Source organism: Nicotiana sylvestris, chromosome 12, assembly GCF_000393655.2.
Source record: "Nicotiana sylvestris chromosome 12, ASM39365v2, whole genome shotgun sequence".
Lineage (NCBI taxonomy): Eukaryota > Viridiplantae > Streptophyta > Magnoliopsida > Solanales > Solanaceae > Nicotiana > Nicotiana sylvestris.
Genome location: NC_091068.1, coordinates 99,103,553 through 99,122,871, shown reverse-complemented (window position 1 = coordinate 99,122,871; position 19,319 = coordinate 99,103,553). Strand labels below are relative to the sequence as shown.

Below are 19,319 nucleotides of genomic sequence, written 5' to 3'. Positions count from 1 at the left end.
TCATATTGGTTTGAGTATTAATTTGTTGGGGGATTTAAGAAAAGGGGATGGGGGACACGATTGCTGCAAAGAAGAAGATGGAAGGGAGGGGAAGGGGGAAGGGGAGGGTTAGTACTGGTCTTAACAAAAGTAAAGGAAAATGGTTTCTCTTTCATCTTTAATGTATTTTCTTTTCTTTCTTTTTTTTTTTAATTATGTGTCAATTTTTTATTCCAATTTACACGTGTCGTTTTTTAATTGGCTTATTTGACACGTCATTGGCAAATGTAGCTTACGTATAGAGTCTTCAGCGTTCGGGTATTTACTTGATACACTTAATAATTACTTGAAGTGTCTAAATGGTAAATGAGTCAGTTGTTTATGTATTTCGCCTAATAAAAAAATGTTATGAGAGATTGGAGTTATAATTACACCGTTGATGAGAATCACTTTAGTTAAAAGAGAGAAGAAATAAAAGGGCTTTGAGAACATTGTTTACTCTATAGTTGTACTAAAGGGTATGGCTTAACTACTATTAATGAAGTGAGCAAAAATTATGAAAGACTAGCGTACTCAAATTTAAGTAAGTAATAGATATTGAAAAGTGACCGAAAATTATGAAAAACTTAGGTAATTCAAATCTAAGTAAATATTGAATATCGAATGGAACAGTTGAGGTATGCCAAGTTGATTAGACGCCACTAATATAAAGAAAATCTATAGTTAATTCACACCATAGTTCAAGTTTATCCGAAATGACATAATTGAACTAATGAGAATGACTATATATTAATTAATCCAATTAATAATTGAGAGAAATATCTAGTATAGATTAGCCTCCTTATATGTGGTCTATCCTATTGATTTTTCAAAGAGTGATAAGCTTCCACCTATATGACTCAATCACCATCATAACTAAGAGGAGAAATTCAACATTCACTCTCTAAAGAGCAAGAAGACATCCTCCATATTGAGTTGAGTGCCTTCTCTCAATAAAATCCCACATTACTCACTCTCTTTGACTTTTCAATTGCCAAAAGAATAAGAACTCCACGGAATTCTAAACTATTTAAACCAATTCAATAGTAACAACTCCTTGCTAATTTCATTCAGTGAAAAATGGATCTTGAAACTGAGTGGGAAATTCTTCCTAATAATGGACTTCTTGAAATCCATGATTATGGAGGCCAAAATATTTCCTTTAGGAAATATGATTCTCAATTTGTCGACTCAACAGAGCACTCTAGAGTGCCAAATCAACTAATTGTTCCACTCCCAAATCAGCTGAATCCAAGTATACAAAATATCCAAGAAGATGATGAGGTTATTAAAGAAGTTATCACTAAGGTTCCAGTTGAGGTAAACATGTTACCATCTAAATATTTTTAAAAAAGATCAAAGCTCCAGATTTGGGAATGTTAAATTGTGTGATCATCTCGCCTAAAAGTCGAGAATGTTTCTTTTTCTGTTGATCAAAAATGTGAAAATATTTTTTGCTTTTTGGCTATTTAAATTGAGTGATCATCTCACCTGAAAATTTAAATTATTACGGAGAGCATACTTTAATTACTTACGTCTATTGTATCACAACAGGGAGCAACTGTGGTGGAAAATGAACAAGATCAAGTGTCACAAGTTTTCTTCAAGAAAATGAAGGAAACAGAATATGAAAACATGAAATTGGACTCACCCAAGTTCAGTAACAAGACTTGTGTGTCTCAAATTGATTCAGATCCTTTGCAGTTTGAGGATAACGCTGAGGTAATTGACAAAGAGAGTACTGTGATCAAGAAAAGAGAAAACATGGAAGCAGATATTGAAAAGAACAATAGTGGATTGAACTTATGGAACTGGAGCTTCACTGGAATTGGTGCTATTTGCTCCTTTGGGATTGCTGCTGCTGCCATTTGCATCTTCATAGGAAATCACCAAAAACAGAAACAAAATAAGCAGAATCAGAAGCTTAAATTCCAATTTTCTGATGACAAGGTTTGACTAAATTTCCATTATTTTCTTTGAATCCTTTTTTATGAATCTAAACATCAACAACTTTAGCACTCAATATTACTGGTTTGCCAAAAACAAGTATGTAATTGGAAGAACTTGTATTAGGGTCAGAGGATTTGAAGCTTATGTATCCTAAAATTGACTTCAAGAATTTACAATAATAACTCGGCTTACAGTCAAATATTTATAGATATTTAGTGGACTTTTTAATATATAAACAGAGTCTGAGCAAAAGTTGTTGGGTCCCCGTGAACCCATATGTTGAACTCTAGATCCACCCTTGATTAGGGTAGGTTGTCCACATCACACTCTCGCAGCGTGGCCCTTCCTCGGACTCTCCGTAAACGCGGGATCCCTTCCCTTTTTTGGTCTAAGCTTTATGCATTGATCATTAGGAAAACTTTCCTAAAAGTAACTTTTGTTTAGGGGAACCAACATTTTATAACTAAGTTTGATATAGTAACCTGAAAAATAGAGTACACAACTTGGCGCAATAGGTTGAAATACACTGATATTATCAATTATGATTCATCATATGCATGTGCAGTCTTATGAACTCACTGATCTAACAAAAGTGTTATATATATGTGGAACTGCAGAAAATGAAGCAAGTGGTTGAGCAGCCAACAAAGTTGAATGAAGCAATTTGTGGAGTAAGAGGAGTTCCTATAACAAACAAACGCATCACAGACGTTGAGGGGTTACTATTACGCTCCTTGGAGCATATTCAAGACTGTTTATCAGTCTCATGAATCATTTTAACACTTCAATATTCGATCCTAGTGTCCAAACATAGGAATACTATATACCGTTGTATATATACTGGACTTAATTCCCAGATTATTCAATTAGCAATTTGTAGTAAAGTCATATGTTATGTAACACTGGAGTTTGGTTAAGATAATACACAGCTATTTCAATAATGTATTGTTTTAGGCCGTTCTAGGTGCTTTTGTATGCTTTACATGCTGCTCAGTCCTGTTCTGTGATAGTGTTATTCACATAAGCTCAGGGGCTTATCCAGTAAACAAGTTGTGGGTTCATCTGAACCCATAACTTTCGGCTTAGACCATATATATTTCTCAAATATCCACTAAATATATACAAATAATAGTTTTTGAACCTAGTAAATTAGATGAAGGTGATAGAATTACGAATTTGAATCCATAACTCTGCATAAGTTGATCAAGGTATTCCTTCAAGTAGGTTTTATTAACCAAGAATTTTTACGCTAATAAATCTTACACAACAAATTAAAGCAACAACATAATTACTCATCAAATCTACAACAACCATTAGCTGATCATTCAATTGACAAGAAACAGCCAAAAATTGAATCTTTAACCAATTTAGATATCATAACCAGTCTAGAAAATCTTTCCCCCATAACCAACAGGGAGTTACAAGAAAATCATAGTAAGACGATCAAAATGACATATTCCTTAGTAAGGGAAAAAAAGGATCATTATTACAGACACTGTACTACATGTGGGCATATATTAACATTATTCCAGAAACTACCAAGGGGAGTATTGGATTGATGGGATCCCTCCACCCTTTAGCAAAGATGTCCGAGTAGAATGAGCATACACAGCACGGATCCAGATTAGTCAAGCCAGTGAGTATCGGGATGGTTATAAAACAAACATTATTCAAGTAGCATGTGGTGTGACATTTAAAAGAGAGCAGAGGAGGGAAAAGAGAGAGATGAGTTAGGCAGAGGGAAACAAAAGAAAGTCCAGAGACAGAGTGTGAAGCGATGAAGCTGTTGAAAAGGGTAACAAAAGAGGAGATAAAGAACTTGATCACTGCTTAGTCTTTCCGGATTGCAAGCTATAAATTGGCAAAAATCTGCAGATAAATTCGCCACACTCACCACCACTGGACTGTTAAAAACCATTGCTTTTCTCCGTCTCTTTTGCTGCAAATCTCTATTTGATTCTTGCTTTTAGCTTTTGATTTCGTCTTATCTTTTTAATCTAAAGCAACTTTTTGGAATTTGGAGGCCAAGTGGATGGTTTATTGACGTAGGCCATTTACATTTGGCAAACAGCTCTTATTTTTCTTTTTGACGGCACTTAACATGTCTTTCTTTATTCTTTTATGATTTAATAATCAGTCAATAAGAGCCAGTAAATGTGTGACTAATCCTGGGAGTTGTTGTTGTTGTTTCAAATCATTAAATAAAACTAAAGAATTACTACTAAAGCAGTGAGCTTCCATTTGAAAAAGTAGATCTGAACATACATTTTCTAACTTCAGATATCATTCAGTATTGGCATCGTGTTTGGAACTTTTCAGCATACCTTATTTTTTGTCAATTCACTACCAAACATGTCATAACATTCTTGAAGTTGAAGGTGTGACACCATATAAAATAGGTCTATTTCCAGCATTACATCCATAGTTAGCTCATTCCTTCGAATTAGCAGTCCCAGCTTCGTATCAAGGTCACGATCAATATAGTCACTAACATCAAAATCATTACTAGCATCAAAATTGCTCGTAGAAGCAAGAATATCTTTGACTGAATCATTTCACTCCCGATAAGTGAAAAGTAAATTAATCACTAAAGAGCAAAAAAATAAGCAAGCTAGCTGCATAATTCCAATTAAATCCACTGGTTCAAGTCCTTAGCAGAAGATGCCTTTAATTTGCTAAGAGAGTTCAACAAGAATATCTCCTTGGTAGTGTAGCTTCTCCATAAAAACATGGAATGCCGACTTTCTTGTTTTCTCTGCTTGAAAAACCTTCAACTTATAAGGAGACTCTGGCATTCAACATTGTCTTAAAGAAAGTGGCAAATTGACAGGTAGCATATTCGTCATCTAAGTAACACATCTAACTAATTGGAAGAAGCAAGCCAGCCGTACTCTGACCTCCTAACCCTGTAGCACATAGATAGTGATGATATCAAACAGCAAATGTAATGTTAGAAACAGATGGAGAGAACTAAAAATTCTCGGCAATTCCATCTGCTGAGTCTTTTCTTGTTATCTGCAGCAAGCACGCCACGCTTACTAAGCTTCCAAAAAGCCTCTGTCCTCCATATAAGAGACTACTTGCCCAGCCATTTCATTTGGTGCAGGAACTAGTCCATCTTTTTGTTGTATTTCAATCTAACAAGAGAAGCAAAAAGAAAAAAGTGAAAGATATCATTTCTGAACACAAGTGATTATGAAAACCAATAGGGAGTTAACAATTTCTTCAAAGCTTAGCAGCCAGCGGAAGTAATATAATACATACCTCACAATTCAAAGGTGGTTCATAAGGATCATCTATTCCAGTAAAACCTGCAAATAAGAATTTGAAGTATTTCATTCAGTAATAAAGTCAAAGATATCATTTCACCACCAATTAAGCAAATATAAACCACTGCACTACAGTAAATGATGCCAACTACTTAATGAGATAATTCACTCTGGTTCCAGATTACAGATATCAAAAGCAATATGGGCTACTATCCTAAAGCTAAAACACACCTTTGATCTTTCCTGCACGAGCTAGCTTGTAGAGGCCTTTTGGATCTCTTTCTTCACACAATTGTAGAGGCATATTCAGAAAAACCTGGAATGTCATAAGAAAAGGAACATTAGATATGCAAAAGATTCTACAATAAATTGTTGAACATTAGACTTGCCTCAATAAACTTTTTATCTGGCAATAGCACACGACAAGCATCTCGATCTTTTCTGTAAGGAGATATCAGGCTTGCAATGCAAATTAATCCAGCATCCGCAAAGAGCTTTGCAACTTCCCCTGATCAAATTTATAGATAGTACAGATAATCAGGAACACAAACTGTTTACCAATAAGTGTCGTGCCAAACCGATAAGTACCTAGAGTAATTCAATTAGTCCAAGAGAAAATAAAAAGGTACCCCTTAACTACACCTATTCAGGATGACACTGAGCCTAAAGCCTGAGATACACGCAATTCCCATAAGGCTGCAGCTATTCCCACTCCATCACCGCCTTTATACACTCCATTTTCATGTAACTGAAGTGGAGTGTGGACTTAAATTTGAAGGTGAAAGAACCATCACGTTCTCCAAGTGTTTACAGGTCGTTTTTGAGCTTAAAATTTTGAAATAAGAAATCCTGGGGACTGGAGACTGGAGAGATTTTGAAGCCGGGATTTTGCTTCCAAATCTAGAATTAATCTATTGAGTCATATGTAAACAGATATGCAACACATTGTTTGCTCAAGTTGTTTGCATCACAAGTCTCACTAATAGACAACTTACTAAACTCGTGGTTGTTGTACTTATATTTTGCAAGAATACACTTACCAGTCCTACGTATATTCTCAGCACGGCTTTCTGCTGAGAACCCAAGATTCTTGTTCAGACCATGCCTAAGGTTGTCACCATCAAGAATGTACGAAAGCTTTCCCCTTGCCTGAAATTCTCTACCTAGGGAACATGCAATTGTGCTTTTTCCTGCATAAATTCAGATTGAATCTTGAAAACTAACGGTAAAAATATGTTGCAAGAGTGAGCATCTGAAACTTTTGACCACCTCATAATAATAGTTCAGACTTCAGACTAAATGTCAAACTGAATATGGGATGGCATTTTTTCCTCTGCCTCTAAACACACGTCCAAACTATATGAATTTGATACAGCTGATACAATAGACAAATAATAAGCAACAACACATATTAACACCAACCTGATCCACTGAGACCTGTAATCCACACAACACATCCCTGTTGGTTAAGCAGCTTTTCCCTTTCTGTCTTACCGACTAGATTATCATGCCAGAATATGTTTGCAGGATTGGCCACTGTAGACATCAAGAAATAGCACCCTTCGCCTTTCCTAGTAACACATGAAAATGCGAGAAATTAATAAGAGCAGTACACTAGTTCAGTGGCGTAGCCACATAGCGTGAACGTTGGTCAGTTGAACACCCTTCATCGGAAAATTACACTGAGTATATATAAAAATTATACTATGTATATAGATCAAAATTTACCTTTTATACATATATATATTAAACTTTGAACACCTTAGCAAAATTCTTGACTTCGCCACACAGTTAAGCAGTTGGTGCATTATAACATGATTTTCATTGACCAATTACTTCAATACAGATGAAAGTAAAGAAGATTTTGGAGAATTCAAGAATCTTTATGCTTTAGCACTCCCCTTTTTCTTCTGATCTTTGTAATATACTTCATAGATGAAGAAAAACACTTAAATTAACCTAAACAAGTTATTATCCAATAGGGAGTAAAACAGTCCTTTTGCAAAAGCATTGACAAATCAAGTTAAACGCATAAGAAGGTAAGCATGACATTGCAAAAACTAACGTTACAAAATAGTCTAAATATATCCTAAACGAAAGGTAAATGTAGCTACACTTTAGTTTCTAAATCTCTATACCCCAATAAAAACACAAACGCTTCGGTATCAACCAAATGGGATCGATCTCTCCAGTGAAAATGGGATCTCACTATCTTGGTAATTTCCTTGAGAAAATGACAAAAACGTGTGGGGTAGATCTAAAATGGTTCCTTAACTATATCCTTAATTGAGTAGTTTTAGTCGTTTAAATTTGCCAAAGGTGAGCACTTTCACAAACTCCAGTTGCTACATTTCATGTGAACTCACTCAGAAATTGAAGGGACTTGTGCAGTTTTTATCAACATTGGCAGGAACAGTAAACGCAGAAACATGCACATAAAGCAAGAAACAATCATTTGAATGCAAATTTATTTTACCCTTCATTAAGATATTACCTGTGAAAGAAGAGCAGAAATATGAATTTGGAATTGGGAGTTTGTTTTCTTTCCTCTTCCAAATTTATGAATATGGAAACTGTAGTAAAGTGGAGGCACTCTAGTCAGGCTCTGTGATTCTCCCAGGTTTTAGGCAGTGTGACGGTAGCCGTTGCTGACCGAGTACGAAACGATGTTAATTGAGTGAAAGCAACGGCCCTTTAATTATAATATAATTATCTTTTCTACCCAAAAAACACTATATTGGAATTTCCTTTTTTTTATTTCGTCATCAGGGAATATACAGAATTAGTGCACAATAAGCTCACTGAGCGCTTAGTAAATCATAACATATAGTAAGAGTTTGCATTTCAGGACTTAGAATTTTATTAGTTTGATTAATTTTCTATTCCATTTAATTTTACTAATTTCTTTCATAAGAAATAAATGCATCTTCTTCTTTATTTAGAGAAAAGTATAGTGCGTTTTTCTTCTAACTCTATCTGTCCCGGTAGAGAGAAAGCTTAGAGCTAGAAGTTTGAATCCAAATTCTTAATAAGCTTCTATGTTTATTTCTTTCACTAGTATCGAGTTATCTTTTCTTTTAAATCACAATAGTGGTTTAGTTGTTGTTTCTAAATAGATTCCAGTGTAGAAAATTACTCTACTTCCTGCTTTTAATTAAATAGGGAGAATTATTCTTCTTGAATATTTCTTTCTATTTCTTATTTAATGGACGAGAATATTTTCATTGTTAGTACTAATTCCAATATGGAGTAACTTTTCTTGTATTGGGAGAAAGACAGATCTTAATATTTCTATATAATAGTAGATATTATTCCTCAAATTCACATGGTTGAGCTAAAACTTTTTATTTAAACTTTTATTTGCTTTTACAGTTAGACATTTTGATTTATTAATATCTATCTATCTTGTACTTTATATTAACTATTTATTAATTCTGTAATCGAGAGAGACGGAAGAAATAATATAGTTAATTGTAGTATTGATAGATGTTAATATTTATTTAGTATCATCTATCTATTTTATGTTATAATTAATTTTTACACTTATTTGTAATCGAGAGAGGCGAATAGTGTAATAATTAGTTATAACAAGTAGGGTAACAGAAATGGACTTATTAACTAGAACATGTTTTAGTTCAATCATATCTTTCTAGTTCTTTAGTATTACTAGTTTGAAGATTAATTTGTGTAATTGAGAGGAGTGCAATTAATTATTCAACTTGAGTAATAATACATATTTATAATCGTGAGAGGCATTTATACTTTTTTTAGAAATAAAAATTGAGGAATATTAATTCTGCTATATAATAGAAATATTAAGTGAAGTCAAGATCCTAACACCTTTTTATTATATTTGTGGAAAGCAAAATATTTTCTATTGCTCTATCCATGTATTTTTAGTTAGATAAGTCACAACTCAACTCTTTCTGATTTTCTCAAATAGTAATTAAAACAAGAAACGTCTGTACAATAGATAAACCAATCTCTATGGGTTCGATATCTTTCTATACTATTATTTTACATAGTACGAGTTAGAATTTTATATACGCTAGACACTCGTCACTTAACCTCATCACTACTTCGTCGAGGTTAGGCCCGGCACTTACAGAGTACATGGGGTCGGTTGTACTCATACTATACTCTGCACTTCTTGTGCAGATTTTGGAGTCAGTCCTAGCGGCGGATATTAGCGTGCTCGGATTGGACAGCTTGTGGAGACTTGAGGTACAGTTGCTCAGCGCCCACAGCTCCTAGAGTCTCATTTCCTTTCTATTTGGCTGTGCACTTTCCTTTCAGACATCTTTATGTTATTTCAGACCCTTGTTTGTACTATTCTAGTAGCTCATGCATTTGTGACACCGGGTCCAGAGATGTATTAAATATTTGGTTATTTTAGCTTCCGCATTATTACTTTGAATTATTGCAGTAGTTTCAGTTCATTCTCATTAAGTAAAATTAAACTGTTAAAAATGGATTTAAAAAAAATATTCTAACGTTGGCTTGTCTGGCAAGTGAAATGTTAGGAGCCATCATGGTCCTGATGATGAGAATTCTAGATTGTGAAACTTCAATACTAAAACCTTAAAAGTTGAACTCATAGAGTTTACATTCTGGATCCGCTTCTGCGGACGACTGCAAAAGAAACTAAACTTATCATAAAAAGCATTGCCTCATGTTGATTTTTATCATTCAAACTATTCTACTTATGAGATTTTCTCACTATCTGATAAAATAATTTAATACAATATAGTATTGAATATTCCTTAGAAAGATTGGTTGCTAGTTACTACAACTACGAGTACTGTCCAATATTATGAACCTCTTTTTTAAAAAAAAAAATGGGATATGAAAAGGGGAAATAGGGGAATGAGATTATAAGGTGAGGAATCAAATTCACACAAATAAATTAAAATATCAAATAGCCAATCAAGTGTAACCCTAAAAACTTATATCAATGCTCAGAGTGTTGCAGGGATGGATGCATGCTAAACATAGCAGTGCCACGTGATATCGCTTCGTCGAATTTTTTAACTAAATATATGTATTAATACTGTGAGTAAATGAATAAATAGGAAAAACTAACACCACTTAACATAAATTGTCTTTTCTAACTTAATACTCAACAAAACTAATAAACAAAAGTTATTTATTGTATAGAAGTATGATAACTAAAGTTACTATTTTAATTCTTCTATAAATTGTGACACCGCTTACAAAAATTATTACGTACACACCAGGAGTGTTGAGTTTTCTTGTCATTTTCTACCAACTTTCTATGTGTCTGTTGGGAATATCAAGATAATTCAGTAGCTGCTGAGTTGTTTATTTTTTTAACTTACTCGACTGTCGTTCTTTTTTTCTCTTATTATAGAAGCGGCAGTTAAGCTCCATCAGGAGTCAGTGTCATCAACATGCTTGCTTAGGCTTTTATATTTTGCCACTATTTTTCTATATTATTACTTTGAATGCCATAAGAGAATTTAGTAAATAAAGACAACTTCTCGGGCAATTTAATGGGCCAGTTATACAGGTAAAATAGCTCTAAAAGTTGCGGGCTTTGCCTCTTGATAGGTTATATGTATATCCCTGTTATATATGGATGATCTAATAAACCTACTGATAAGAACCAGATAAGGAACCCGATACACATCCTCAAGAACTTAACGATCAACAAGTCTCCAGTTGGGGGACACAGTTCAACTCTTCAGAGTCAAAGGAACAACAGAGGGAACAGATAGCTACCAGTTTCCGAGGAGACTGTACAAGTCAACTGCCCCAGTTGTAAAGTTGTTGCCTGCACATAGTACAGTACATAAACAGTGCAGCAGTCAACTTTATGGGGAATGCCCTTTATCTAACTTGCTTACATCATTCAAAGTGATGTCACAAATGAATTATTAACATCAAGCAAGATAAAACAAATTACTTGCACATTCAAGAATTGATCAACTATTCTCTCAAGTCATCCATCAATATTGCAAGTGACTCTTTAGGGCATCAAGAATAAAAAACAACATAGCAACGGACCAGTTCCCCGTATTGAGTTATTATATGTCCTTAGTTGTGTTGTACCTTTGTTGAAGTTTTTTACTTGTAATTCCTACTTAGCTTAGTTAGAAGCATTGCGTAGGAAACCCTTTGTAAATCATAAACCCTTGTGTTTGTGTCTTGGCTAGAGTTAGTCGAGTTATAAAGTCTTTGTAATAGAGTTATTATAAAGTGGCTTGTAATAGAGTGTTACAAGTTAATAAGAGATTAAGAGGTTAATTCCTAGGTTACATAGGTTGTAATCTAAAGTTGCTCAGTAGTGAAGTTAAAATTCTACAAAGGTAGGTCGTGGTTTTTTATCTCGTGAGCTGGAAATTTTTCACGTAAAATTCTTCTGTGTCATTTACTTACTGCAGTGTGCGTGTGACTTGTGAAAACAAATAGAGAACTTGGTTCTCTATCTAGTTTGGTGGACCTTTAAATTCTATCAATTGGTATTAAAGCAAGTTCTTTCTATCCGGCTAACACCTAGAAAGGATCCTCATGGATCCTCCGCCAAACTTCGAAGAAGGCCAGTCTACTTAAAAACCACTAAGGTTCAACGACCAATATTATGGATGGTGGAAGACTAGGATGCACAATTTCATCATGGCTGAAGATTCTGAGCTTTGGGATGTTATCTGTGATGGATCCTTTGTTCCTACCAAGACTCTTGGCAACCCAGCTGTAACTATTCCCAAAACAAAAAAAAGGAATTCAATGATGCTGACCGAAAGGCCATAAAAAAGAATTTTCGTGCAAAGAAAATTCTTGTTTGTGGCATTGGTCCTGATGAATATAACAGGATATCGGCATGCCAATCAGCAAAGGAAATCTGGGAAGCTCTTTAAATAGCCCATGAGGGAACAACACAGGTCAAGCAATCAATGATTGGCATGCTTACAACTGAATATAAGCTTTTCAGAATGAAAAATAATGATAAGAAGAAGAATAAGAAGAAGAAGAAACTGACAGCAATGATTTAAGTGGCGAGGATGCTGATATGGCTTACCTGACAAAATATTTTTAGAAGATGGTTCGCAAGAATGAAGGCATTCCAAAAAGGGGGAGCTCCAGCAAGCCAAAAGATTATGACTTATGTCGTAAGTACGGTAAGCTAGGACACTTCATCTAGGATTTCCCTCTCCTAAATCAAGACCAGTACAAAAACAATATTGACAAAGTAGCCAAGAGGAACCTGATTTCATAAACGCTTCAAGAGGAAAATGTCGCTGATAACGTTGTGAAACAAGCTCTTACTGCATGGGGAGACTCTTCCAGCGAGTCTGAAGAAGATGATGATCAAGGTAACAGCTCTATGATGGTAGTGGAAAATGAAACAGCTAAGTATGAATTCATTTTTGGCTTGATGGCACAATTTAATGATGATGGAGATGACGACGATGATGATGAGGTAAATTTTCTGGATGTTCAAAGAAATCTAAAGTCTTATTCTCCGAAAAAACTTATGTCTTTAGCAAATGTTTTAATTGATGCTTATCACAGTCTCATAAATGATAAAGATGTATTAAGTGTGGAACTAGAAGAAGCAGAACAGTGTAGAGATGATCTAGTAATCATTGTGGTAGATTTAAAGGAAACAATTGAGAGTCTGGAGAAAGAAAAAGATGTCTTAGCTGAAAAAATTGCAAACATAGAACATGAAAGAGACAATCTAGTGGTTTTTGTGGTCGATCTAAAAGAGACCATTGATTGTGTTAAAAATGAGAAAGAAGTTTTAATTGAGCGAGTCACTAACATTGAACATGAGAGAGATGACCTACTAGTAGTGGTGGTAGATCTAAAGGAAACAATTGAGGAACTTAAAATGGAGAGTAGGCCTGGGAATAGTCAAAAGGGAAAGGAAGTTACAAGCGAGGCACATCTTAAGCTTGAAAATAAGTTAAAATCAGTGAAATCTAGTTTGTGTGTTGAGCTTGAGAAAAACAAACAACTTCAGGAAGAACTAGGAAGAGTCAAGAGTGATCTTGAAAAATCACTCAAGTAGACCTGGTCCTCTGATGCTATCACTTCCATATACACAAACAATGGGGGAAACAGGCAGGGAATCGGGTTTCAATGGGAAAAGACTCCCGACAACCCTCATAGCAAGTACGTCACTATACCTGACAATTGGTTATGCACTCACTGTGGTAACACTGGGTACTTTAAGGAAACCTGTAAGGCCAAATTCCAATCTCAACAGAAAAATAAAGTTTTTGCTGAAAAAGTAACTACTGCTAGGGAACCTAGTCCTTCACATAAAAAATGTGTAATGCTTGCCTGGACCAAAAGAGCCCTAATTTAACCCTTTTCTCATTACAAGTTTGGGTCCCTAAATCTAACTCTTGATTCTCTTATGCAGGGAATAGTGAAATAAAGCAGCCAATAATGGTATATAGATAACGGCTGCTCGAAGCACATGACTGGAAGTACAAAGGATTTTATTTCACTAAAGGTCCTACAGGGAGGGAGTGTATCTTTTGTAAATGGCAAAAAGAGATACATTCTGAGAGTTGAAAGGATCAAGAAGTATCTCTTTCACTCTATTGAAAATGTGTACTATGTGAAGGGATTGAAGTATAGCTTGCTGGGTATCTCCCAAATCTATGACAAACGGAACAAAGTGAAATTTTATCCAAAATATGCACAGTCACAAATCTTGTGACTGGTGAAGTGGTGTTAGTGGCCAAAAGATACAAAAACATCTATGTTGCTAACTTGAGTCCTTCCAAAATAGGGATCTTAGTTGTCTGAGTTATGTTGATGATAATGTTGAGCTATAGCACAGAAGGCTGGGTCATGCAAGTTTCACGTTGCTGAACAAATTGGTCAAGAAGGACCTGGTTCGAGGTCTACCCAAGCCAAGCTTCAAGGATCACAGGGTGTGTGATGCATGTGTAAAAGGAAAGCAAGTCAGATCCTCTTTCAAACCCAAAAAGGAAGTTAGCACCTCAAAGCCACTTGATCTCCTTCATATGGATCTATGTGGACCTATGAGGGTGCCAAGTAAAGGAGGAAAGAGGTACATATTTGTCATAGTGGACGACTATTCCAGATTCACTTGGACTCTGTTTCTCATAACCAAGGATGAAACGTTTCAAGTGTTTGTGGCATTTGTAAAGAAGATCCAGGTGAAGATGAGTCGAAATGTAGTATGTATCATGCCTGACCATGGGACAAAATTTGACAATGAAAAATTCGACGAATTCTGTACTAAAAATGGCATCACTCACATCTTTTCAACTCCAAAAACACCTCAACAAAATGGTGGTTTGGAAAGGAAGAACAGAATGCTTGAAGACATAGCAAGAACAATATTGATTGACACTGGCATTGCAAAAGGGTTCTGGGTAGAAGCCGTCAATACTGCATGCTACTTGGTGAACAGGTGCATGATCAGGTTCCTTCTGAACAAGACGCCATATGAACTGCTGAACGGAGGGAAGCCCAAGCTGACACATCTGAGTACATTTGGTTGCAAATGTTTTGTCCTCAACAATGGTAAGGAAGCCCTTGGAAAATTTGACGCCAAAAGCAATGAGGGAATCTGTCTAGGCTATTCATCACAAAGCAAAACCTAAAAAGTATATAACAAAAGAACTCAATGTGTTGAGGAAAGCATTCATGTTATCTTCAATGAATCTCATGACCTATGTGGAAGGGATTTGAATGATAAGAATGATCAAGACGGAGAACAGTCACTTGTTCCTGGTAAAATCATTGACATGGCAAATGGAAAGGCTGATATGATGAGCCACGTTGAGGAATCAAAGGAGGATGGTGCAACCATATCTCCAACTAATGGAGGGGAACCTGGTCCCTCAATCACAACAATTGAAGCTAAAAACAGAGTTGTCAATGATGTTCAAGGGACCTAACATGCTGAGATAAGAAGCAATCAAGGTGCACAAGCAGAAATACCTGGACCTTCTCACAACGAGGTTCAGGTGTCTAACTGGAAACACAAAAGTTCACATCCCCTTGATAATTGTAACGACTAAAATCGGAGAGTCCGGTTTTATGATCATTATGACATTCCATAGCTCAGAAGGCTCGAGGTTCAGCTCGAGTCCGACCCCGAGGGTCCTAAATCGACGGCTATCATGGACAAGTGGGAAATTCCTAAGGCGCGTGATCAAAAGCTAACAACGCCTGCAAGAATAGTATGAGCACGTACTGGACCTTTAAGTAGTTGTACCGGCTACTTTTCCTTGTAATAATTATACATGTACCATGTTGATATTCCCCCTCTTCTATATAAAGGGGACCCTTGCTATTTCTTACACACATGATATTCAATACAAAAACAAGAACATTCTTTGCTCTCTAACTTAAACATTCTTCATTGTCTTTCCTTTGATTTATTGCTTACATTTATTGTGTTTCATTAATTTTTCTTCATTTATTATTCATCCTTGATCATAAAGAGCAACCTTCAATCCCCTTAGGTCTGTTAGTCCTTCATCGGATAGCCCCAGTCAAGCACTCTAGCTCGACCTCGAGGCCCAGCTTAGGCCAGTTCGAGGACCCGATTTACGGCTATTTGGTTTGCCTAACATACTATCCTCAAGCTCTTATTTTACTTTCTTAGTTCATACTTAGCATCTATTGCCTAACAACTAGCATAAAAATAAATCACGTATTTTTAGAACCACAAAATCAAATCTAATTGTAATTATCATTTTCAAGGTAAATAATTTGGCGCCCACCGTGGGGCTAAAAATAATAGTGATTGTTTTGGTGCTGGTTTACTGAAAACACAAGTTATTCTTCACACGTTTTCTTATCCAAGAATCTTTTATTTCAGGTTAAAATGTCTAACTCAGTGAATGCACCTGAAAACAATGGTCCTGGGGACTATGGAGAGAATGATGTAGTTGTTCCAGGCATCGGTTTACCAATGCGAAACCTTGAGGATGCACCAAGGCCAATCCCCATAGATGTGGGCTCGCGCAACACCCAACGCGTCGGGACAAACCCCTACACTAACAGAAGTATACGCCAAGAAAGCCAACAGAAAGCTCGAAAAACTCCAACCCAGGAGGAAAGAGAGGCAGATGGGAGGAACGGAACGGGAAAACCTCAGCACATCATTCATATGATCATTGGGGGGAACGATATTCCTCAAGGACCCGTGATCAAGCGGACAAAAGTTTCCGCTGCAACAGAATGGCAAATTCGGGGCGGCATGCCCGAGGACATCCTAGAATTCAGCGAAGAGGACTTTGAGACCTTGTCGCATCCACATTATGATGCGCTGGTAATCTCGTTTCTCTTGAATAATATTCAAATTAAGCATGTACTCGTGGATCCAGGTAGCTCGGCCAACGTAATCAGGTCGAAGGTGGTAGAATAGTTCAGACTGCTCAATCAAATCATACCTACCTCTCGAGTCCTCAACGGCTTCAACATGCCCGGCAAAGCAAAAAAAAGGGGAGATCACCCTCGCGGTCAATATGTCTGATATAGTTCGGAATACCAAATTTCACGTCATCGAAGGTGACATGAGGTACAATGTGTTGCTTGGAAGGCCATGGATACATAATATGAGGGCAGTACCGTCAACTCTTCATCAGATGATAAAGTTTCCCGCAGAAGACGGTATAAAATGGTATATGGAGAACATCGTGCGGCAAAGGAGATGTTCGCGGTTCGCATGGAGGCACCAACTTCTATACCCTCTACCTCAGAGGAGCCGGAGGGCAAACAGACCCCCGAGGATGATGAAGAAGACTTCCTCGCTCCCCGAGCTTTTGTTGCCCCGAAGAATCAGATGCAACAAAATCAACAATCGAAGAACTGGAGCAAGTTGTTTCGATCGAGCATCTCCCAGATTGAAAGGTATACCTGGGAATGGGATTAACCCCCGAACTCAGGAGAAAACTCATTCAATTTCTTATTAATAACGTCGATTGCTTTGCTTGATCCCATTTAGATATGGCAAGGATCCCGCCGGAAATAACCACCCATCGACTAAGTGTCAACCTCAGGTTCAAATCGGTGAAGCAAAAAAGGAGACCTCAGTCCAAGGTAAAACACGCGATCAAGGACAAGGTAACAAAACTCTTCAAAATAGGGTCTATCAGGGAGGTAAAATATACCAAATGGTTGGCCAATGTGGTGGTAGTCCCCAAAAAGGGGAATAAGTTAAGAATGTGTGTAGATTATAAAGACTTAAATAGATTGTGCCCCAAAGATTCATTCCCATTGCCCAACATCGACCGCTTGATCGATGCCACGGTCGGCCACGAGATCCTCACCTTTCTCGATGCCTACTCGGGGTATAATCAAATTCAGATGAACTCCGAGGACAGGGAAAAAACTTCATTCATCACGAAGTACGGCACGTACTGCTACAATGTGAATTTCGGGCTAAAAAATGTGGGAGCCACGTACCAACTCCTAGTTAATAAGATGTTCGAACATCAAATATGCAAATCCATGGAAGTTTACATTGATGATATGCTAGTTAAGTCCCTGCGCGTAGAGGACCATCTGCCCCATTTGCAGGAGACATTTGACATCCTTAGAAGCTACAACATGAAACTCAATCCTGAGAAATGTGCCTTTGAAGTGGGTTCGGAAAAGTTCTTAGGCTTCATGGCGTCAAACAGGGGAATTGAGATCAACCCCGACAAAATCAAAGCCATCGAAGAAATCACGATGATAAACAATGTGAAGGTCGTACAACGGCTGACCGGGCAGATAGCAGCCTTGGGCCAATTTATATCGAGGTCATCAGATAGGAATCATCATTTCTTCTCCTTACTCAAATAGAAAAATAGCTTCGAATGGACTCCGGAATGCCAACGTGCCTTAGAGGAGTTGAAGCGATATCTAACAAGCCCACCTTTACTCTACACCCCAAAGGAGGATGAAACATTGTATTTGTACCTGGCCGTATCTGAGGTAGCGGTAAGTGGGGTATTGGTTCGAGAAGAACAAGGTACGCAAGTCCCTATTTATTATATAAGTCGTACCCTGGGAGATGCCGAAACCAGGTATCCGCACCTAGAAAAATTAGCTCTTGCATTGATAAGTGCATCTCGAAAATTAAAGCCTTACTTCCAATGCCATCGTATTTGTGTTTTAATGACATATCCTCTTCGAAACATATTGCATAAGCCTAAACTATCGGGCCGACTGGCTAAATGGGCCATCAAACTCGGGGGTACGACATCGAGTATCAACCCCGAACGGCTATCAAGTCCCAAATTCTGGTAGATTTTGTGGCCGACTTTACGCCCATCCTCGTGCTCGAGGTGGAGAAAGAACTTCTCCTAAAAGCGGGCACATCTTCAGGGGTATGGACCTTATTCACTGATGGTGCCTCGAACGTGAAAAGGTCCGGGCTCGGCATAGTTCTGAAGCCACCTACGGGCGGCATAATTAGGCAATCTATAAAAACTGCAAGGTTTACTAACAACGAAGCCGAGTATGAGGCTATGATTGCAGGTCTGGAATTGGATAAAAGCCTAGGAGTAGAGGTCATCGAAGCAAAATGTGATTCCCTTCTGGTGGTGAATCAGGTAAATGGGAACTTCGAGGTTCGAGAAGACAAGATGCAAAAATACTTAGACAAAATTCAAGTCACATTGCACTGCTTCAAAGAATGGACTCTGGTCCACATACCTCGAGAGCAGAATAGCGAGGACGATGCCCTCGCAAACCTAGAATCATCTGTCGAGGAAGATGACATACTCACAAGGCTGTTGTTCAGCTATCCAAATCAGCGATCGAAGAAGGCCATGCCGAGATCAACTCCACTAGCCTGGCATGGGATTGGAGAAATAAATATATCGACTATTTGGAAAGTGGGAAGCTGCCCGCAGACCCAAAAGAGTCAAGGGCCCTACGAACCAAAGCAGCCCGATTCTCACTCGATGAAAAAGGAACTCTATACAGAAGAGCCTTTGATAGGCCCATAGCAGTATATTTGGGACCGGGGGACACAGATTATGTACTCCGAGAAATCCACGAGGGCACCTACAAAAATCACTTCGGTGCTGATTCCTTAGTCCAAAAGGTGATCAGAGCAGGCTACTATTGGGA

At 37.2% G+C, this 19,319-nt stretch overlaps 2 protein-coding genes across 3 annotated transcripts; one reads left to right on the top strand and one right to left on the bottom strand.

The window, feature by feature from the left end:
• Positions 1-876: 876 nt before the first annotated feature.
• On the top strand, positions 877-2,909 carry LOC104243756 (uncharacterized). The gene is made up of 3 exons (XM_009799007.2): positions 877-1,338; positions 1,573-1,968; positions 2,586-2,909. The coding sequence occupies exons 1-3, from the start codon at positions 1,099-1,101 to the stop codon at positions 2,736-2,738; spliced, it is 789 nt and encodes a 262-aa protein (XP_009797309.1). The 5' UTR covers positions 877-1,098; the 3' UTR covers positions 2,739-2,909.
• Positions 2,910-4,280: 1,371 nt separating this feature from the next.
• Positions 4,281-7,827, bottom strand: LOC104243758 (adenylyl-sulfate kinase 3-like). Of its 2 annotated transcripts, none has more exons than XM_009799009.2 (7): positions 7,732-7,827; positions 6,660-6,808; positions 6,278-6,427; positions 5,627-5,745; positions 5,469-5,553; positions 5,233-5,279; positions 4,281-5,105 (listed from the first exon to the last, which is right to left on the bottom strand). In XM_009799009.2, the coding sequence occupies exons 2-7, from the start codon at positions 6,781-6,783 to the stop codon at positions 5,007-5,009; spliced, it is 624 nt and encodes a 207-aa protein (XP_009797311.1). In that variant the 5' UTR covers positions 6,784-6,808; positions 7,732-7,827; the 3' UTR covers positions 4,281-5,006. The 2 variants fall into 2 exon arrangements, with proteins under 2 accessions (XP_009797311.1, XP_009797312.1); XM_009799010.2 differs by lacking the exon at positions 7,732-7,827 and adding an exon at positions 7,376-7,605 and having other exon boundaries at positions 4,923-5,105.
• Between the last annotated feature and the right edge of the window lie 11,492 nt (positions 7,828-19,319).